Source organism: Cryptomeria japonica, chromosome 2 (genome assembly GCF_030272615.1).
Source record: "Cryptomeria japonica chromosome 2, Sugi_1.0, whole genome shotgun sequence".
NCBI lineage: Eukaryota > Viridiplantae > Streptophyta > Pinopsida > Cupressales > Cupressaceae > Cryptomeria > Cryptomeria japonica.
In genome coordinates, this window is record NC_081406.1 from 22,421,396 (window position 1) to 22,440,521 (window position 19,126).

The 19,126-nt window shown below is 36.7% G+C and overlaps 1 protein-coding gene across 1 annotated transcript in view; it reads left to right on the forward strand.

The window, feature by feature from the left end:
* The window catches only part of LOC131048483 (calmodulin-binding transcription activator 6), a 238,453-nt gene that overhangs the window by 13,100 nt on the left and 206,227 nt on the right, over nt 1-19,126 (forward strand). The window contains exon 2 of the mRNA XM_057982443.2: nt 8,002-8,127. Within this exon, the coding sequence (XP_057838426.2) occupies nt 8,002-8,127 (126 nt within the window). The remainder of the gene's footprint in view (nt 1-8,001; nt 8,128-19,126) is intronic.

The following is a 19,126-nucleotide window of genomic DNA, read 5'->3' on the forward strand; positions in this document are numbered from 1 at the left end:
CCGCCTCCGTGGCCTCTCTTCGGACGTAGGTTTCGATGGCCACCTGAAGCAGGATTGAAAATTCCCTCGTTGTAGTATCTTCTCCGTCGTAGAGCTTTGTTCGTGCGTCGTCCGCCTCAGGGTTAATCTCGCTCGCGGGTAGGCCCATCGCGTCCGTACGCCATCCGCTCCTTTTCCCGAGTCTGTCTAGGCAACGGTGCCAAATGTTTTGCCAATAAAGTGTAATTCAATGCATTGCAGAAATAATAGACATGACAGAATACATCATGACAAAATATAAAGAAACTTAGATCTTCATTGATTCATAATAATGTCAGTACAATGACAATGACCATACTAACTCTGTCTCCATGACCAAGGACTCGCTAATATATAAAGGTGACAAGTTAGTTATCCGGTGTCAACTGTCGACAACCGACGGGTTAATTGCCGTCATTAACTCTAATTACATTAAATGTCTTATTACTTAATTACCCGACAACAACCCCAACCCGTGGGCCCAGACCCTGTCCGATTCGCAAGTAGTAACTTTAATTCGAAATTGATATCTTGATGTATTTGCTAGATTATTGCTACCTGCTTGATCTCGCTTTGTTGACATTTCTTGAAGTATTGATGAGTGGATGCTTAAATGTTGCTTGAATGAATTGATGCATGAATGTTTGATGTTTGAATGATTGATATTTGAATGATTGATATTTGAATAATTGAGGTTTGTATAATTGTTTGATTGATTGATTGTTTTTGAATGATTGAGGTTTTTATAATTGTTTGATTGATTGATTGTTGTTGAATGATTGATGTTAGTATAATTAATTAATTGATTGATTTGATGATTTAATAAATTGATTCTTGAATGGATTTCTGATTTTGTATACAGTTGAAAGAATTGATATTCGATGATGAATTCATGAATTGATGATTCTCACTTCATTCATGCTTCCTTCATTTGTTTGGAGGATTCATTTGCCCTTTATACCCATTTCTTGAAGTAGTCACCACCCTTCACAAGGATCGAGTCACCACCTCTAACAATAACTGAGTCACCACCTTTGTTGCTGCCTTTGAGAATAATAATTTATTTCCAATTAATTTCTTTCATTCCCCATTGATGATTTATGGATGTCTTTAAATTATCTCCCTTTTATATGTCATGTTTGAGGGAGTCACAACTCTTCATTTCATGCCTTTTGACCATTCTTTAAACTTAATTTAAATTTAAATTTTATTATTTATTTTTATTTTTTATATTTTAATTTATTCATCATCATCATCATCATCATCATCATCATCATCATCATCATCATCATCATCATCATCATCATCTATTATATCTCATTTCAAAAAGGGGACATTATGATAGTCTTTGGTAAAGAAGTATATTTGTTCATTGATGGGTTCTCTAGTTACCATGAGGTGAACATAAAATATGAGGATCAACCAAAAACCACTCCCGCCATTGAGTGGGGATCCTTCATGTGTATGTTAATGCCATTTGGGTTGAAGAATGAACCTCCAACTTTTGTTGAGATTATGGTATGTGCAGTTGGAGATTTTACTCATGTTTTCTTGGAGTTATATCTAGATGATTTGATTGTGTATAGATTGTTAAAAGATCCTTTCTAGGTATTAAGATTACTGTTTGCAAGTTGCTGCAGCCTAAGAATTGCGTTGAATTTGAAGAAGTGCATATCTGCCCTCCTATTTGGTACTTTGTTTGGGCTTGGAATTTGCAAAGTGGGTGGATGCACATAAGAGGACCATATTATTTATCCGGGATTGAACCTCTGGAAGAGGGAGGCCCTATTGAGGATGATTTGCTTGATTCACATCTATTGAAGGTGAATGCTATACCATATGAGTTGAAAAATATTATTTACTACCAACAAATTTTCGGAGAATTGTAGTAGAGAGAAAAGAGGCTTACTACATAAGCCCTCCTATTTATAATAATTGATGAACTGTACATTATGGGTAGAGATGAGATTTTTTGGATGTTTGGTTTTAAAGCATGATAGGTAGGATATCCAAAGAAAGGTCATGAAGGAAATTTTGATAGTACAATTTGGTTGATGGCATGGGAAAGAATGTGCTCCAAGTAGGACTTTGGTGGCCAACCTTGTTTATGGACATCAACAAATGAAGCAGTCAAAGTAGTTAAATGTCTTTGGGATAATGGAGAATGTCTCAAGAAATAGAGAACAAGTATGTTACATCGCACATAGAGGCACTGTACCATGGAAGAAGCTTACTTGTGTGCAAAATCCAAAATCCTAGAATCAGATGTGTGGCAAAAAGCATTGCCTACAAGGTGTATCACACGATGATTTTGTAATTGCTATGTTTGTGTATGCGACATATGACATGGTGGAAAAAGGCAAAGAATATGACTTATGTGAAGCTCTAAGATAGCAACTCTTGGATAATCCAGGCAAAATGAAGAAGCAACATCATGATATTAGGTAGGAAAACACAAATTGTTGTATTTCATGATGAAGTAAAATGTGGAAACATAGACAGGGCATGCAGATTGTTTGATAGGATGTGTTGAAGAGATGTTGTCTCAAATTCGCAAAATGGATTTAGATAAATCAAATTGGCAGGCGTAAAACCAAATTTCACAACCCCGCCTGTGTCCTTGTAAGCACATGGATATAGTGTTATAGTCGCAACACATATTGATTAATCAAAAAGGCTTTGGTTACTTTCAAGCAAATGCAATTGGCTAGTGCAAGCCAAATTCTGCAACCTTCATCAACATTCTCATGGCCTGGAGCAGGGTGTGGATATTCACTGAAAGGAAAAGGCTTTAGAAACTCTCCAATAATTGCAATTGACAGGCGATAGCCACCGTTCAGACTTCATTACATAAAGTGGTGAAGGAAGAGATAGAGGAGGCATTAGTTAGAAGCACAATTTCAATAATCAAACAACTAACATTCCTATTGATTAGTTCAATCAGCTAAATCAAACAGAAACAAATGACACAAATGACAAGTGTTTTGTCATGCCCTGCCATGAAGGGTTACCAATACTGTAGAAAAATCGTGAAGTCTTGAGACAAGACAATTTTTCTAGAAGAGAGATTAGAAACATTATTAATGGACAGCTATTGCATGGTTTTATGATAAACAACAATTAGATGCAGCAATCTTGATTAAAGAAAAGACTTAGAAATTAATTAAGAATAGCAATCCATGAAGAAGTGCGACTACAAGAAAACTATTTGTGATGACTATTAATTAATGAATAGACATCCATGAGGAGACTCGGCTCCTTATGAAAGGGCAGACATTCCCAACAGTTGCACAAGAGGAAAATAATAGGATATAAAGCCATGATGGGAAAGGATTGTGAGAGGCATGGAAGAACAGCAAGAAAGAGTCTCAGATATATACAGTGATCAATTGTGGGAAACAAATACAGATTTATTATATCGAGTGATCATCATTGTCTGAGAACCAATCATAGCAATCAGCGAACAAGGAACAATAATCAGAATCAGAAACTTGTAAACAGCAGACACATACATAGGATCAGACTCTCACTAATCTGATTCAGACCTGTTATAATCAGCATCTGAATAATAGCTCTTGTAGTATATATATCTAGCTTATGCATTAATTGTCAATATTTATTTCTTATATACATATATGTATGATTGGATATAAATTACATGTCTGATTAATAAATCTATTTGTAAACCCCGATCATGTATAGAAGGAAGGAGGTGTAAGGAAGGGGGAAATCATGAGGATTGCCATCTAGGTAGGATACCTGGAATGGATGGCCATGTTGCCCACCACTGGGGCCAAGAGGGACAAAGCTCTGCTCTTGGGCTTAGATAGGACAATCAAGGAACCTACATTATGATCTCCTCTCTGACTCTATTAATCTTAGGAGATGAAGCATGAATAGGGAAAGCAGGTACAAGCACCCCACTAGGTAGGATACCCCAAGTGGATGTCCATGTTGCTTGCCATCGGGGCCAAGAGGACCAAAGTTCCACTCTTGGGCTTAGTGTGGGATGGCTTCGGGAGGACCTATCATGCTTATTCTCCCATACCCTAATATGTTTGAATATTAAGAAGTAATATAGATCATAGATGCACTACTTGCCGAAAAAGAGGCCCAAACATGTCAAAAAATTATCTATTTTTGTTTTTTCAGGTCAGTTTCATTCTCTTCATCATAATATATACATGAAATATAACATTTAAGTATTTCTTATACTTTAAGTTATATTTCATGTATATATTGGCAGGATGTTTGAGAGTGGTTTCAGATCTCTAGGAGTTATAATGCAAATTTTAGGTTTTAGAAGATCATTTAATTTTTCAGACTTAGTCAAATTTCAATAATTAGTATGCTCCTATCAACATTCTTTCGCTCTCTCTATCTCACTCACTTTATCTGCCTTGAATTTTAGACCTATCTATCTCCCTATCACTCTTCCTCTATGCCCCTCTCCACCACTCTCCATCTCACTCTCTCCTCTCTCTCCCACCCTCAGACCTTGGCGAGGGGTGATACCCTCAACCTAATTTTAATTTGTAGATGCTTGGTGGCAAAGTTGGGGTGGAAATACCCCAAATCTCAAAAAAATTGCTCTCAAAATCTTATGTCAACCTTGTAGTTCATCCAGTTGTGAGCGCAATTGGAGCTTGTTTGAGGCCATCAACACGAAGAAGAGGAGCAAGTTAGCTCAAAAATGCCTCAATGACATTGTCTTTGTGCAATATAATCTTCGGTTGCGCATAAGGAAGGTAGAGGAAGCACCAGCTAATCCAATTGATTTGGATGATACAGATCCTTACAGTGACTGGATATCACAGGAGCAGCCTCCATTGTTTATAGAGGATGACATGAATGATTTGGAGAGGTAGGCTACGGAGGAGGAGGGGGGTGGATTTGGTTTCACACTAGATGACATTGAGGAGGATGAGGAGCCATTGCCAGTGCTAGGTGCAGCTAGAGACAGAGCTACATCTAGGATGGAGGATGAGCCACAGCTTGAACGAGTCATACCGAGCGAGGGGGCACAATCATGCCCACAACAGACTTCTAGGACTAGACCCTCTAGTTCTACCTCTCCCTTAGTTTTTACTAGAATTGGGAAGAGGAAGATGTAATTGTATTGATTTATTTTCTTTTAGTTCTACAAAAACTATTTACTATTTTGCTTCCAGCCATCAGCATTCCTCACGAGGATGCGATTTTGTACTCGCTTTGCATTTAAATATATCTAGACTCAGCTTTTTATTTTTGTGTTCTCATTTTTTGACTCATGGGATGCATCTTCTCATTGAATTTTGCAAAAAAAATGCATTTCTAATTAAATTTAAGCAATTTTTTAAGTTGCTGAGTTTTTGCTGAGTACTGGCCAAGTTTTTCCCGAGTATTTTTTTCAGGCCTTGGCGAGTAGTTCAACTAGGATATAGATATTGTATGTGTTGATTTAAAGATTATTATATGTTATTATTTAAGACTAATAATGGGAGAGATATATGTGTACGTGAATCCTTAGTCATTGTTGCAGTGTCTAAATCCAGGCCCTTATGTTTAAAGAAGATATTTTACTTGATAAGGTTGCTAACCCTAACCCTAACTTGTTGCAATTGTGGTTCTAATTTGAGGATTAAATGACCAGTGAATGGGTGGCTTGAAAATGGAGTTTTGTAGGGGTATCAACTCAATGTGTTTGTGTGATTGTATTTGGGTCTTGGGCAAAATTATCTGATTTGGACAAATCGAAAGATGATATTAGGGCTACTTTTGGGTGCTTTGGATTCAATTGCAGGGTCAGATTTGATCCAAAGTGCTTTGAATTTGATGTTACCTGCAAAAAATACAGACAAGTCTCAGATAGAAACTCTTGCTGCTTGGCCTCCTGGTGTTAGATTTGAATGAAAAAAAGCAAAACTGACTTGTTTATTCCTTTGGACACAAGAGTGAGCTCACATTTACTCCATTGTTCCCCCAAACTGACTTGCAAAAAAATGCCTACATTGAAACCCTCAAAACCCTTAATAATGGAGTTGAACTAGCCTTTAAATATCAAGGCTATGGTACCATGTAAATTGTTTAGATTAGATACATATCTGATTTGATACCATGCAAGATTTGCCAAAGCAATCTTCCCAAGACTAAAATGCAAAGAACTAGCTCAGATAACTAGATTGCTCAGACAATAGTAAGACTGATTAATCAATTCAAGGGCTATTCCATTCAACAAGAGAATGCATTGTGTAATAGTGCAACTGATGTACAAATACAAGCAAAAGGGTTGCATTTATAGGCAATGAAACTAAGCTAGGAGGTTAAAAAATCACTACCCATTTAAAAAAAGTGTATGAATGACCAAAAAGTAAACGAATGCAACTATGGATTGAATACGACTAAATCTAAGTACAACTATACTGATGTAGGGTGAAACGATGGTTTAGTAGATGCACAAGAAATAGATTCTAAATGCATAAATGTCCACAGACACCAACACTCTAGAGTGTACAACATTGCTACTAAATTCTCCACTTTTAACTAGCTGCCAAATGTAATGATACCATACTCTGACATGCTTCATGTATTAATGAAAAACTGGGTCTTTAATCATGTTGAGTATATGTCAATTATTACAATTAAAGAAAATGGTCATTTTGGTCTTCGTCTTGAGCACCTGTAAATCAGCAATTAATTTCCTTAATCAAATTGCTTAGCAAGCTGCAAGAACAGCTGTTTTATATTCTGCTGCAATAGGGGAGAGAGCAGTAGTTACATATTTTCTATGCCATGAAATAACTATTTTTTGGCAAGTCAAATGAAGATCTAGATGTAGAATTTCTGCCATCTGTGGAACCTTCCCAATGAATATTCCTTGTGTCATATTAAATGCCATAATCTATCTTACCCTACAAATTTCAAAATTCTCTTTGCTGGTTTACAATGTTCAATTTTTTGTTTGTTATTTAATATATCAAGCTGCATGCCAATTTACGAAAGAGTGACTCATCAGAACTTTTATGAGACCTCATTTTCTGACATTGTTTCACGATTATGCATCCCCAGACTTAAGTTTTCTAGGGGATATGTTCCACTACATCCCTCACTTACTATACCCATAGACAACCTTTGATTTTCTTTCTATCTAGGATTTGGGGGGACCTGGATGTGCCCTATCTCCATTCGCTGAAAAGGGGACTCATGGACTGATACTCTTAAACCAGTCTCAAGAGGAGTAACGATCTGTTACAAGTACTCATGTGAAATTTATCTGGCACCTTCTTGTTACAATTCATGTGAGAACTGAGAGCTCCATTATAAATCTGTTAACTTTTTCTTCTAAGCAATGAAGTCAGATACCTAAATCTATCATGTCAAAATTGGAGGTATAAACATAATTTTACCTGCTGAACAGTGTGCTGGTCCCACTACTGGAATGATTAAATTGCTAATTTATCAAGGAGATTGGCAATATAATTATTAGAATTTGACAAGGAGAAGGGCTTCTTTTAAATCCATAATCTAGTTAGGTGAAGATCAATTTTCATATTTCAGGCATGCTTAACATACTTCAATTCATATGGTTCAGCTCCGATGTTGTATTCATATTGTACTATAGTGTTATTTTACATTAATTGATAATGCATCGAATTGTAAATTAAAATGCAGATAAAATGATTTAATTTACATTCTTTCTCTTCTTTGTGTTCTACTGCTTGTTGATGGAGATGCTATCATACTGTTGTATTTGATACTCAATGTGTATGGTTTGTGACACAACTATTTAAATTGGAGATTTATTTCTCAGATGCTATCATACTGCTGAATATGGTAATCAATTTTTATGGTTTGTGAGACAAGATTGCAAAAAAGTAAGCTTATGCACTTGCTAGGACACACTGCACGCTTGTTCTGTTTTCAAGGAGTGAATGTAAGCTGCTGACAGATGTTTATCCCTCTTGTATGCAATGGCTGAAGCAAATTCAATGTTTTTTTGGACAGATTTGGATATATATACAGTAGAAGAAGAAGCTCAATCGAGATGGCTTAGGCCAAATGAAATCTATGCTATTTTATGTAACTACAGGCACTTTAGCATCAATGCAAAGCCACTAGATACACCTGCTAGTAAGTTGAATCCTTGGATACAGTTCTTATCAATCTCATATTTCATGTTGTGCTAGGAACATAAAATTAATCATGACATTTATTTTTTCTAGAATGCATATGAAACTAAGATATGCTATAACCACATTTTTGGGGTTGCTGGGTTTGAGTCCATTTTGAGTTTATACCTTCCTATCCACTTGCCTTAAAGTACAATTAAAAATTTCTCTCCACTTGCCTTAAAAGTACAATCAAATCTGTGTGTGTGTGTGTGTGTGTGTGTGAAAGATAGTAACTAGCGGAGATATTCTTGGGGTTTTAATTTAAATTTTGTGATCATGGTTACCTATAACATTAATGCTACCTGTTACACTTATTTTAGTGATGAATTTCTTTGTTTTAATATTTATTTGGGTCTAGTTATGCCCTTGGATAAGAGAAAATTTAGCATATCAACTTTAAAAGGGGAAGATTAGTATGACTAGAAACTCACTTTACTGCATAGATCGTTTTTGTGTAGCATGCATGTTGCTAATCTGATGCCAAAGATCTTATCTATTGCATGAGGTCTTGAATCTTAACAGGAAGTTAGAAGGGAATGCCAAGAAACATGAAAAATGGGTTGAATATAAAGTCATGTTTGGATAATATCATAAATGGAAGACTTGTGGGACTCACCACGGACTTGCGATGGACTCGTGAGTTCATTGACGGGCCGAGTTGGCTTGCCAAGGACTCGTGAGTCGATTCCTGACGAGTCTTAACAAAAGACTCGTGAGTCTTTCAATGATTCACGGGAGTCCTAAGTTGGGACTCACGAGTCCAACCTAGAGACTTGCGTCGCCCAACAAAAGAGATAAGAACACGTCAAAAATACTCTAAATTTCTTTTTCCAAGTCAATCTCATTTCTTCATGAGAATATATACATGAAATATAACATTTAAGTATAAGTCACATTTCAATATGTCTTTTTCCTTTCTTATATTTTAAGTTATATTTCATGTATATATTGGTAGGAAATTTGAGAGTGGTTTCAGATCTCTAGGAGTTATAATGCAAATTCTAGGTTTTAGAAGATCTTTTAATTTTTCAGACAGTCAAATTTTAGTAATCAATAGGCTCCTATTAGCATTCTCTTGCTCTCTCTATCTCACTCCTTTATCTGCCCCAAATTTTAGACCTATCTATCTCCCTATCACTCTTCCTCTATCCCCTCTCTCTACCACTCTCTATCTCACTCTCTCCTCTCCCCCAAGATCTAGACCCATCTCTCTACCCCTCTCTCTCTCTCTCATCCTCAGACCCCAACAAGTGGTGCTATCCTCAACGTAATTTTGGTGAGCTGGAGAAGCCACATCGGGCTCCTAGAACTAGACCCTCTAGTTCTATCACTCCCTTGGTTTTTAGTTTTCACTAGAGCCGGGAAGAGGAAGATTTAGTCTTCTCTTTAGTTTGTTCATTGTTTTTTTTCACATTTGGACATATCATTATATGTAATTTTGTAAACATTTATAAACTTATGTTGCTGTTATACATTTTAAAGTTTGAAACTATGAGTATGAATGATGAAATTTCAAATAGTGAGTGGTTGGAGATCATATGACATGTGTAATGTTTAAATTATGGCTCTTATGTTCTCCAAATGCATTAATTTCTTTTTGTTTTTTTTGTAAAACTACGGTTTTTTTTTTTGCCGAGTCCTTTCACGAGTCCAAATTTTGGGCTGCTGAGTCCCTGGCGAGTCCGAGTTTTCCAACTTTGGATAATATGAATGGTTAGATGGCAAGTTATGGACCATTTATAGTTATGGTGAAATTTGAAAGCCAAGGATCTGTGAATTAATTATTTTCTTGCACTATGGAAAGGTTAATTAGGTTAATTCATGTAGTACATTCATATTGTATATGATCACGTGGTATTACTTTTTTGGGACATTGTTGGTTTGAAATTATATATGTTTATCGTAGTAAGTAAATATTGATTGCAAATTTAACTAAATTAGCAATGGCCAATGTTTTTGTCTTTTACTTTTCTTCTTGAAGGGTTTTTATTTATCCTTGATCTCGAGTGTATTGTTCATTACTCTTCAAGTTTTTTATGTGGATGATTTCTTCCATATGTTTGGTCTTTTAAAATTATTTGATATGTTGTTTGCAAGCTTCTCAGAGAACCAAAACATTATATTTTTTTTGAGATATAATTTTCTACTGAAGTCATAGATGTAGTTTTAAAATTTTCTTTCTTGATTAGATAAACAATGCTAGCCTTTCCCTTTATTTTGCTAGGTTATCATCTAAGCTACTGGTTTGGGTATGGGTACAAGTATTAGAATATCAGAACCCAGTACAACAATTTATTTTTCCTTGGGTACAAGTATGGGAATAAGTGTGTGTGTGTGTAATAAATTTTTTAAAATTTTATAATATAAAACAATGATACTCATAATTTGCAAGAATGAAAATACTCATAAGTTCATAATTCAATGATTTTTCAAATGTCAATACACAATGAAAATTACAATCAAAATTTAATAATCTTCATATTGATCTTCATCAAAAGCATCAAAGTCAAACATTAGGTTCAATTTCAATTGAACCACAATGAGTTACAATTCCACTACCACTAGCCACAAGTTGCCTCATCTAAATATATATTTTGGCAAGTTGTGCAACAATATTGTCTAAGTCAACACAATCAATGTAATATCCCCAACAATTTTTGTTTGTTTGTTTTTTAACAGTTTTACAAATGCACCAGTCACCCATTAGGGTTAGAATAATGCAATCCAAACCAACTGAAAGGAACCCTACACGTTTTGATCACCAAGAGCCCAGACTGGGAGGGTGAGAGCATACAGTGGCAGGGGATCGTTAGATGCAACACTGAAAAAGCTGATTACAATACTGGGTGGCAAGCCAACCCCTTCCACTTTCCAGCGGGTAAAAACAAGGAAACTTGGCGGTAAACCAGCCAAGGAAACAAGAATACATTCAAACACAAATCACTCTACGGCGGTATTTCAGCGGGAGGACTTATCACTAGACAAATTCAACTCAACCGCTTATGTAGCGGGAGAACAATTACAAACAAAGATCATTCGACCGCTTATGCAGCGGGAGAACAATTACAAACAAAGATCATTCGACCGCTTATGCAGCGGGAGGACCGAACTACAAACTGAATTACAAACACTGAAGGCGGCCAAGCCAGCCTCTTCCACTTATGCAGTGGGAATTACAATGAAGTACTTCAGATACAATAGAGGTTAGTACTACTAACCGACAATTACAATGATGAATACAATGAAGTACTAGGATTCATAACAAAGAAACTTAGAGAATTACAAGCTAAAACACAAATAACCAAATCTGATGTAAAATACCAGCAACTCCAGAAAATGGATCAGCAACATTGAAAGTCTCACAACTCCCCCAAAACAGGTCCGAATTGCACACGAACACAGGAAAATGAAAGGTATGACCAAGACGACCAAGATAGGATCACAAACCGGCACCAAAAACACCACCAACAAACATCACGCAACCTGAGGCACCTCCATAAAAGTACGTCCAGCATTGGAAGTTCGATTTGCAGCCAAAAATCCAAACTAACACAAAAAAACACACCACTCCAGAGAAATAATCGCCTAGCCAAGACGAATCCGATGAGCCGCTACCCAAAAAGATCTGACGCACATGCAGGGAGATACGAACAAAACCACACTTCAGCCAACACCAAACCAGCAACAAAGGAAACATTGAACACACTCAAAACTGGAAGCACACTCTCTAATCTTCTCCAACAAACACATTGATCAGCTAGGTATTGTATTTCAAGTATGAAACCGTGCAAGCTAGGAAGCGAGAACTCCGAAGCTCAAACTCAATCACTATTTCGGCAGCATAACTTTATAATTTTTTCCAAGATGACAAAATGAGGCACCCGACCTTGTATTTATAGATTTATGGATCTCAAATTCAAATTAACATGGCACCAAATTCCCTTTAATTTCATTTGCATCTCATTACATGATCCCCTCAAGACATGGCATCCCTTTTCAGGCCCCCCTAGTCGAACTTTACCAAGGTACACAAGTTCGAACATGAGAAAATATTACAAAGTGTGAAATGACTTCATTTTGGGCACCCTCCTGACTTAGGAAATAAAATGTGACTTAGGATAAATGATATAATTTTTCCTTCCTAAGTCATTCCTCCAAAATTGATTAGTAAAAATAATAAAATATCAAACTTTAGGATAAAGTAATAATATTTAATTAATCAATTATAAATCAACTATGGATCATTGCCAAATCAAACTACGAACTGAAGTGCAAAAAATCACTAAATCTGAACTGGATTGGAGCTCTGCCCAAGACTGCCAAAAGTAGTATTGCTTGAACTGACACTTACTAAAAATAGTAAGTCATGAAAACAACTCCGAAAAACATGCTCATCGAACCCCGTGAATGAGCTCGGAAAACCCATAAAAACCTCAAAATCCAATCAGTTGCCACCAACTTACTAAAAATAGTAAGTTCAGAAATCACTTCACAACAAGATGCATGTTATACCTCTGCGAAGCCCTCAAAAAATCCAGAAGGAATCCACAATCGGAATCGAAGAATCTCTACCAGACAAGCATCAATTGGCTCACGTAGCATTCCACAAAAATAGGAAACCCTAATTCCTGATTCCAGTCAAAGAGTTAAACCCCACAGGTTTCTCCTCACCGAGAAGGGGACATCACACTCAAAGAGTTAGATCCCAATTCCTCCCCTCATTGTAATCAAATTTCTTAAAGCCTTTGAAACCATCCACATGCCATTTTCACAATTTTATCACTTAAGGGAAAAATTATGTACGTAGGCAGCTTTTTGATTATAAAAATGTTTAAAAAAATAACTTTTTTTTTTGGACAATCCTTGGATTCCCCAGGGTTCTTCCAAGACCCCTCTTGAGCACCACGGGTTCACGGGAGGGACCTTGGGTGAACCCAATGGGGGACCTGAACTAGACCCGTACCCACATGGTTACCTGGGGGTTTTTAGAGGAACCCAAAAACTTAGTTTATCATTGTTAAAGAAAGATATTTCATAACAACATTTTTGAGTCATGATGTATGAACAATCGCAATGGAATATCATATGTTTCAATGAAGAAGATAAATTACTGGTTTGATAGGCAAACGAAACCATTGTGGCAATGTGGATGGTGAGAAAACTGTTCATGGATTGCCATTAGTTTCCTTGACGATAGGAAGACTCTTTTGGAAAGTTTGGAAGTTTGAGTTGGCTGATTGTTAGTTATTGGTATAGTGGGTCTCCTTATAGTTTGAAATATTGAGGTTACAACTAGACCATGCAAACCTTACACTATTATTGGTTGCATCATAAATAGACAAGGCTTTTAATGAACATAATGTGAATTTTCAATTGGGATTGGGTCCACTCTTGTGTAAAAACATCATTGCCATGGCGATCAACGATGCCAAGTGGTGGGACTGAAACAAGTGTTATACTTTTTGAAGAATGATTCGTTAAAGTTTACATTGCTTGAAACTTATAGATTTGTGATTGACATAGTATGGTGGTGTAGTTTGTTTGTTAGGTATTCTTGATATGTGTTACCCCTAGTTTCGAAATTTCAGTCATTTCCATCAAAAGTTGATTTTTGGTTTAGGCCCTTCTCCAATTTTAAAAGTTGTCAGCTAAGTCGCGGGTCTTTGGATCAAACTATAATGGTTCTAACTTCTAAGGTGTTAAAAATCATCGATCACCCTGACCTTCCTCTAAGTTGGAACAGTATCGTTGGTCGTAAATAGTGTCAAGGTCCATATGGTCGAGCGGTTGGGGTATTTTTTGGACTTTGGCATTGGTACTAAGGTTCTATAAATCTCCGACTAGCCGATCCCCTGCTGCAGCTTACTTCTTTACACTGATAGCTTTGAAGCGTTTCTTTAGTTTGCCAATTGCGTGACTGCATTTAGTGTCTTGTCACTCAAGTTAAGGTTGGCAACTCTTTGAACTTCGTGCAAAGATTGGGAACCTTTGCATTTGCCTGACTATATGAATTTTTCCTTTTTTCGAGACACAATCTACTTAAAGATTTGGGAATTACTCCTCCTTAATGACAGATCAGGTGGCTAAAGCATGTAAAGTTACTGACGTGATTTTTGAAGAAGGATGATGTTATTTCTTGCTGTCGAAATTTAATGAGTTGACGACCCTATCCATAAATGAAATGTGGCAATATTCCAAATTCAGGGTTAGCTGGAGAAACGAAAAACTGACAAACTAGCATGTCTATTGGACGAGTGGGAATTCAAAAATCTTAATTATTTCCATTTTAGGATTTCCTTGGTAATACTCAACATGGGTGATTATCCATTTTGAAATAGTATGGAGCTTCCCCATAGCTCAACCTGATTTGAATTGAATCCAAAAGGAGCAAGAAGACATGGTTGCTCATATGAACATAGTTGCATGGAGGGAGAAAACTAATTACGCCAAGTATAGGAGGATAACTTCCATTCTAGAGCAAGAGGAGAGATGAGCCGAAGTCCATAATCTTCTTCTACAAAGGGAAATTGTTGTAGCTAGAAATATCGAACCTGAGGTGAATTAATCCAGTGCACGTTAGAAGTCTACAACTAAATAAGTGTGTAAACTGTTATTGACCTGAGTTGACGTTGAGCAAAATGGTTCTCACAGGAGAAGGTGTTGCCCTTGTAGTGGAGCCTGACCCATTATTAGTTGAAGACCTGCAGGAGGATATTCTTTCCGGATTGATGACTTTGGCTTGGAAATGCAAAAGGAATTTTGCGGAATACGTGAGAGTCATCTTAGTGTTGGAAGAAGAGGAGGAAAAGGCCGAAATGCATGATGCCTAGTTCCAGCTCGCGATCATAGCAGGAAGATGTTAAACTTGTGCCCTAGATCAGTAATCAGATTTGTAACATTTAATTATGCCCTAGTTTATTAAGCAGATTTGTAACATTTGATTATGCCCTAGTTTATTAATCAGATTTGTAACTTAGTAAACTATAATCAAGTAAACTCAAGAATGAAACAAGGAACCAAGAGACGAACACAAATACCTTGGGAAAACCTCCAAGGAGGAAAAACCTAGCATTAAAGACCCACAGGTCAGATTATGTATTCACTCTTATTGCACAAATACAATACTTAGCTTGCTTTTCTGAGTCTGATCTTTATATATCAGATCTGCCCTTTTGCATGTTTCAAGACTGCACCAAAATGCCCTATATCCTCTTGAATAAGTTCACCCAATACTTGAAAAAGTTTGCACAGTCCTTGGATAAGTTCGCACAGCCTTCTTTAGTGATTTCACACTTCTTGTTTGCAGAGCTAATTCGGTGATTTCATTTATGTTTGAATTGTGTTTGCACTTAAACTTTATTTATATGGATCTTTTGACCAAGGTCGGCCTCAATCCTTTTTTTTGGCGCCAATTTATATTTTGTGGCGTGAGGCCTTTTTGGTGTAGCGTGGAGGATGGGGCTGGACTAGTCTTGGGGCCACGCTACCCCTTAAAGATAGGACCCCGTCCTAAATGGGTTCGGATGTTGCCTTAAGGCAATCCGAACCTATCTTTCCCTAGTTATAAACAACACTTCCTCTTAACTAGGGAAGAAGAGAATACATAATTTGAACCTTTAGAGTTCCATCTAGCATACAAGCATAGAATTACATCTTCCACCTAGCACACAAGCATAGGATGGTTCTAGCACACAAGCATAGAAAGTGTAATACACAAGTGGGTCTTTACATGATTTACAATTTTCGATCTAGCCTTCCAAGAAGATTTAAGGTATTAAGTGAATACTTCAGCCCATAACCAATAGTGCCACGCAGGTATCTTAGAATGTGCTTGGCAGCCACCAGGTGAACAAGTTTAGGCAAGCTCATGAATTGATTGAGGGCATTCACAACATAACAAATATCTGGCCTTGTATTGACTAGATACATCAAGGATCCAATCAACTGCGTGTACTCAGATGGATCTGCAAAATCAGAGTTAGCTGTAGAAACACTTAATTTCTTTAAGTTAGATTCCATAGGAGTATGCATGGGTTTACAATCCATCATTCTAAATCTTTTCGGAATATCAATAGTATATTTTCCTTGACTTAGAAAAATTTCATTGGAATTTTGCCATACTTCTAACCCTAGGAAGTAATGCATTAGACATAAATCCTTCATTTCAAATTCTTAGGCTAATTCTTCCTTGCATCTTATGATTAGTTTATTTTCACCAGTAAGAAATAAATCATCCACATACAAAACCAAAATAAGCATATCATCATTATAAACCTTTAAGTAAATGTTAGCATTAGCATCATTCTTACGAAATCCTAAGCTTAGTAAATACTTATCAATTCTTTCATACCAAGCACGAGGAGCCTGTTTGAGCCCATATAAGGCTTTCTTCAACCTGCAAACATGAGAATCTCTTTTATGGATTACATAACCTTCTGGTTGCTCAATATAGATTTCATCCTCAATGACACCATTGAGGAAGGCTGTCTTAACGTCCATTTGATGCAGTTCCCAACCTTTGGCTGCAACAATAGCTATTATAGATCTAATAGAAGTATATCTAGCAACAGGAGCAAAAGTTTCTTCATAATCTATTCCTTCCTTTTGAGAGAAACCACGAGCTACAAACCTAGCTTTGTATTTTTCAATACTACCATCAGCATTATGCTTAATTTTGAACAACCATTTAGAAGAAACAACAGACTTACCTTTGGGTCTGGGTACAATGTCCCAGATATCATTCTTGATGATAGACCCATACTCTTCATCCATGGCTGATTTCCAAGCATGATGGGACATAGCTTCTTCGACATTGTGAGGTTCAGACTCAATGATATTACACATCACAGAAATATAGTTGGCGTGGTTTTGGAATCTCCTGCTGTCTCTAAAGGTTCCTCTGGGGGCAGCAAATCCTTCAGCATCTTGAATCGTGTTTCTAACCCAAAGTGGTCTCTTTTTGTAAACCACAATATCCTGAGGTATATCGGTAGAGATCATGGGTTTTGTTGGGTCATTCTGAATTTCCTGATTCGGAAGGTCAGTGGACTCCTCCTGTATCTCAGGGTTAGCATCAACAATTGAATCTTGATTTTCAATCACCATATCGTTATTGTCAGATAATGAACCTTTAGATCTTTTGAAAGCAATATCTTTTTCAAAAGTTACATCTCTACTTACCTCAACATACCTTTGACCTGAAATGTAGATCCTGAAGGCTTTGGAAGATTCACTGTATACCACTAGGATGCCTTTCTTTCCAGAGGGATCCAACTTGGTTCGTTTTTCTTTAGGCACATGAGCATACACCGGGCTCCCGAATATCCTTAGGTGGCTGATGTCAGGTTTGATTCTTGTAAAGGCTTCTTCAGGAGTTACATTCTTTAGAGCACAATGAGGACATCTATTCTGAATGTAAACTACTGTTTTGGATGCTTCTACCCATAGAAAAGGTTGTAGGTCTTGATCATGAATCATGGCTCTTGCAGCTTCAACAATGGTTTTGTTCTTTCTTTCAACAACTCCATTTTGCTGAGGATTGTAGGGAACACAGAACTCTCTCTTAATTCCTGCCTTAACACAGAAGTCATAGAAACTACCTGAGGTGTACTCACCTCCATTGTCAGACCTTAAACATTTAATTCGATTTCCTGTAGTGTTTTCAACTAAGTCTTTAAATTCTTCAAATCTCTTTAGGACTTCTTCAGACTCTTTAGATTTAAAAAAGTAAATCTATGTTTTCCTAGAGAAATCATCTATAAAGATAACATAATACAAGAAACCGCTAGGAGATGCTACAGACATAGGCCCACATAAATCTGAATGAATAAGGTCTAACTTTTCTTTAGCCCTACTATCGCTTTTATGAAAAGGATTCTTTACATTCTTACCCATTGCACAACTTTTACAAGCATCATCATGAGATAAACTAAGTTTAGGCATACCTTTAACCATTTTACTGAGAGTGGGAAGAGCTTGAAAGTGTAGATGTTCAAGTCTTCTATGCCATAGCTCACATGATTCAGGGGCCTCATGGATGAGAGCTTGAATTGGATTAGCTGCAAGCTTATATAAACTATCACATCTATTTCCAATAACACGAGCAGTTTTGAAATTAGATTTCTTAGACCAAGCAAGTACTTTCCCTTCAGAAAATGCTATTTGCAAACCCTTATCTTCTAAGACAGAAATGGAAATAAGATTTCTTTTAATACTAGGTACATAAAGAATATTACAGAGTTGTAAGGAAATACCAGAATCTAATTTTAAAGAGGTGGTACCTGAACCTTTTACCGAGTATCGAGCATCATCACCGATTACCACATGAAGGTTGGTGTCTTTTTCAATCAGATCTGAAAGATGCTCACGAAATCCTGAAATGTGTCTGGAGGCACCACTGTCAAGTATCCAAGTATTACTGTATGTAGGAACATTGTTGGATAGAGCAAAGATAAGAAGATAATCCTCACTTTGTTCGGCAATTTCATTTATATTGACTTCCCTTTCCTTGGGATCATTCTGACAATCTCTGGCATAGTGACCATACTTATCGCATCTGAAGCAACGAATGTGAGAAGAATCTCTTGACTTCTTCCTCGGATCATAGGAGGAGGACCTAAAATCTTTGCTTCTATTTTCTTTCTTCCAATGACCACCTTTTCTAGATTTAGCTAAAAGAACATGATTATCTTTTTGGGAGTTCTTAAGTTTTCCTCTTATGTCAATTCGTGATTCCTCTTCAATGCAATTAGATTGGAGACGCTCAAAGTTGGGACGATCGGCTCTTCCACCAATGCTACGAATGAGTGGTTCCCATTCATCAGGTAGACCATTAAATGGAATCATAACAAGATTTTTATCCGAAATTTGGCAATCAAGAGTACTTAGCTTGTCCTTTAGTTCATTGATCTTCATGAAGTAGGCAATGATTGAGTCTTCTTCTTTCATTTTCATGTGAA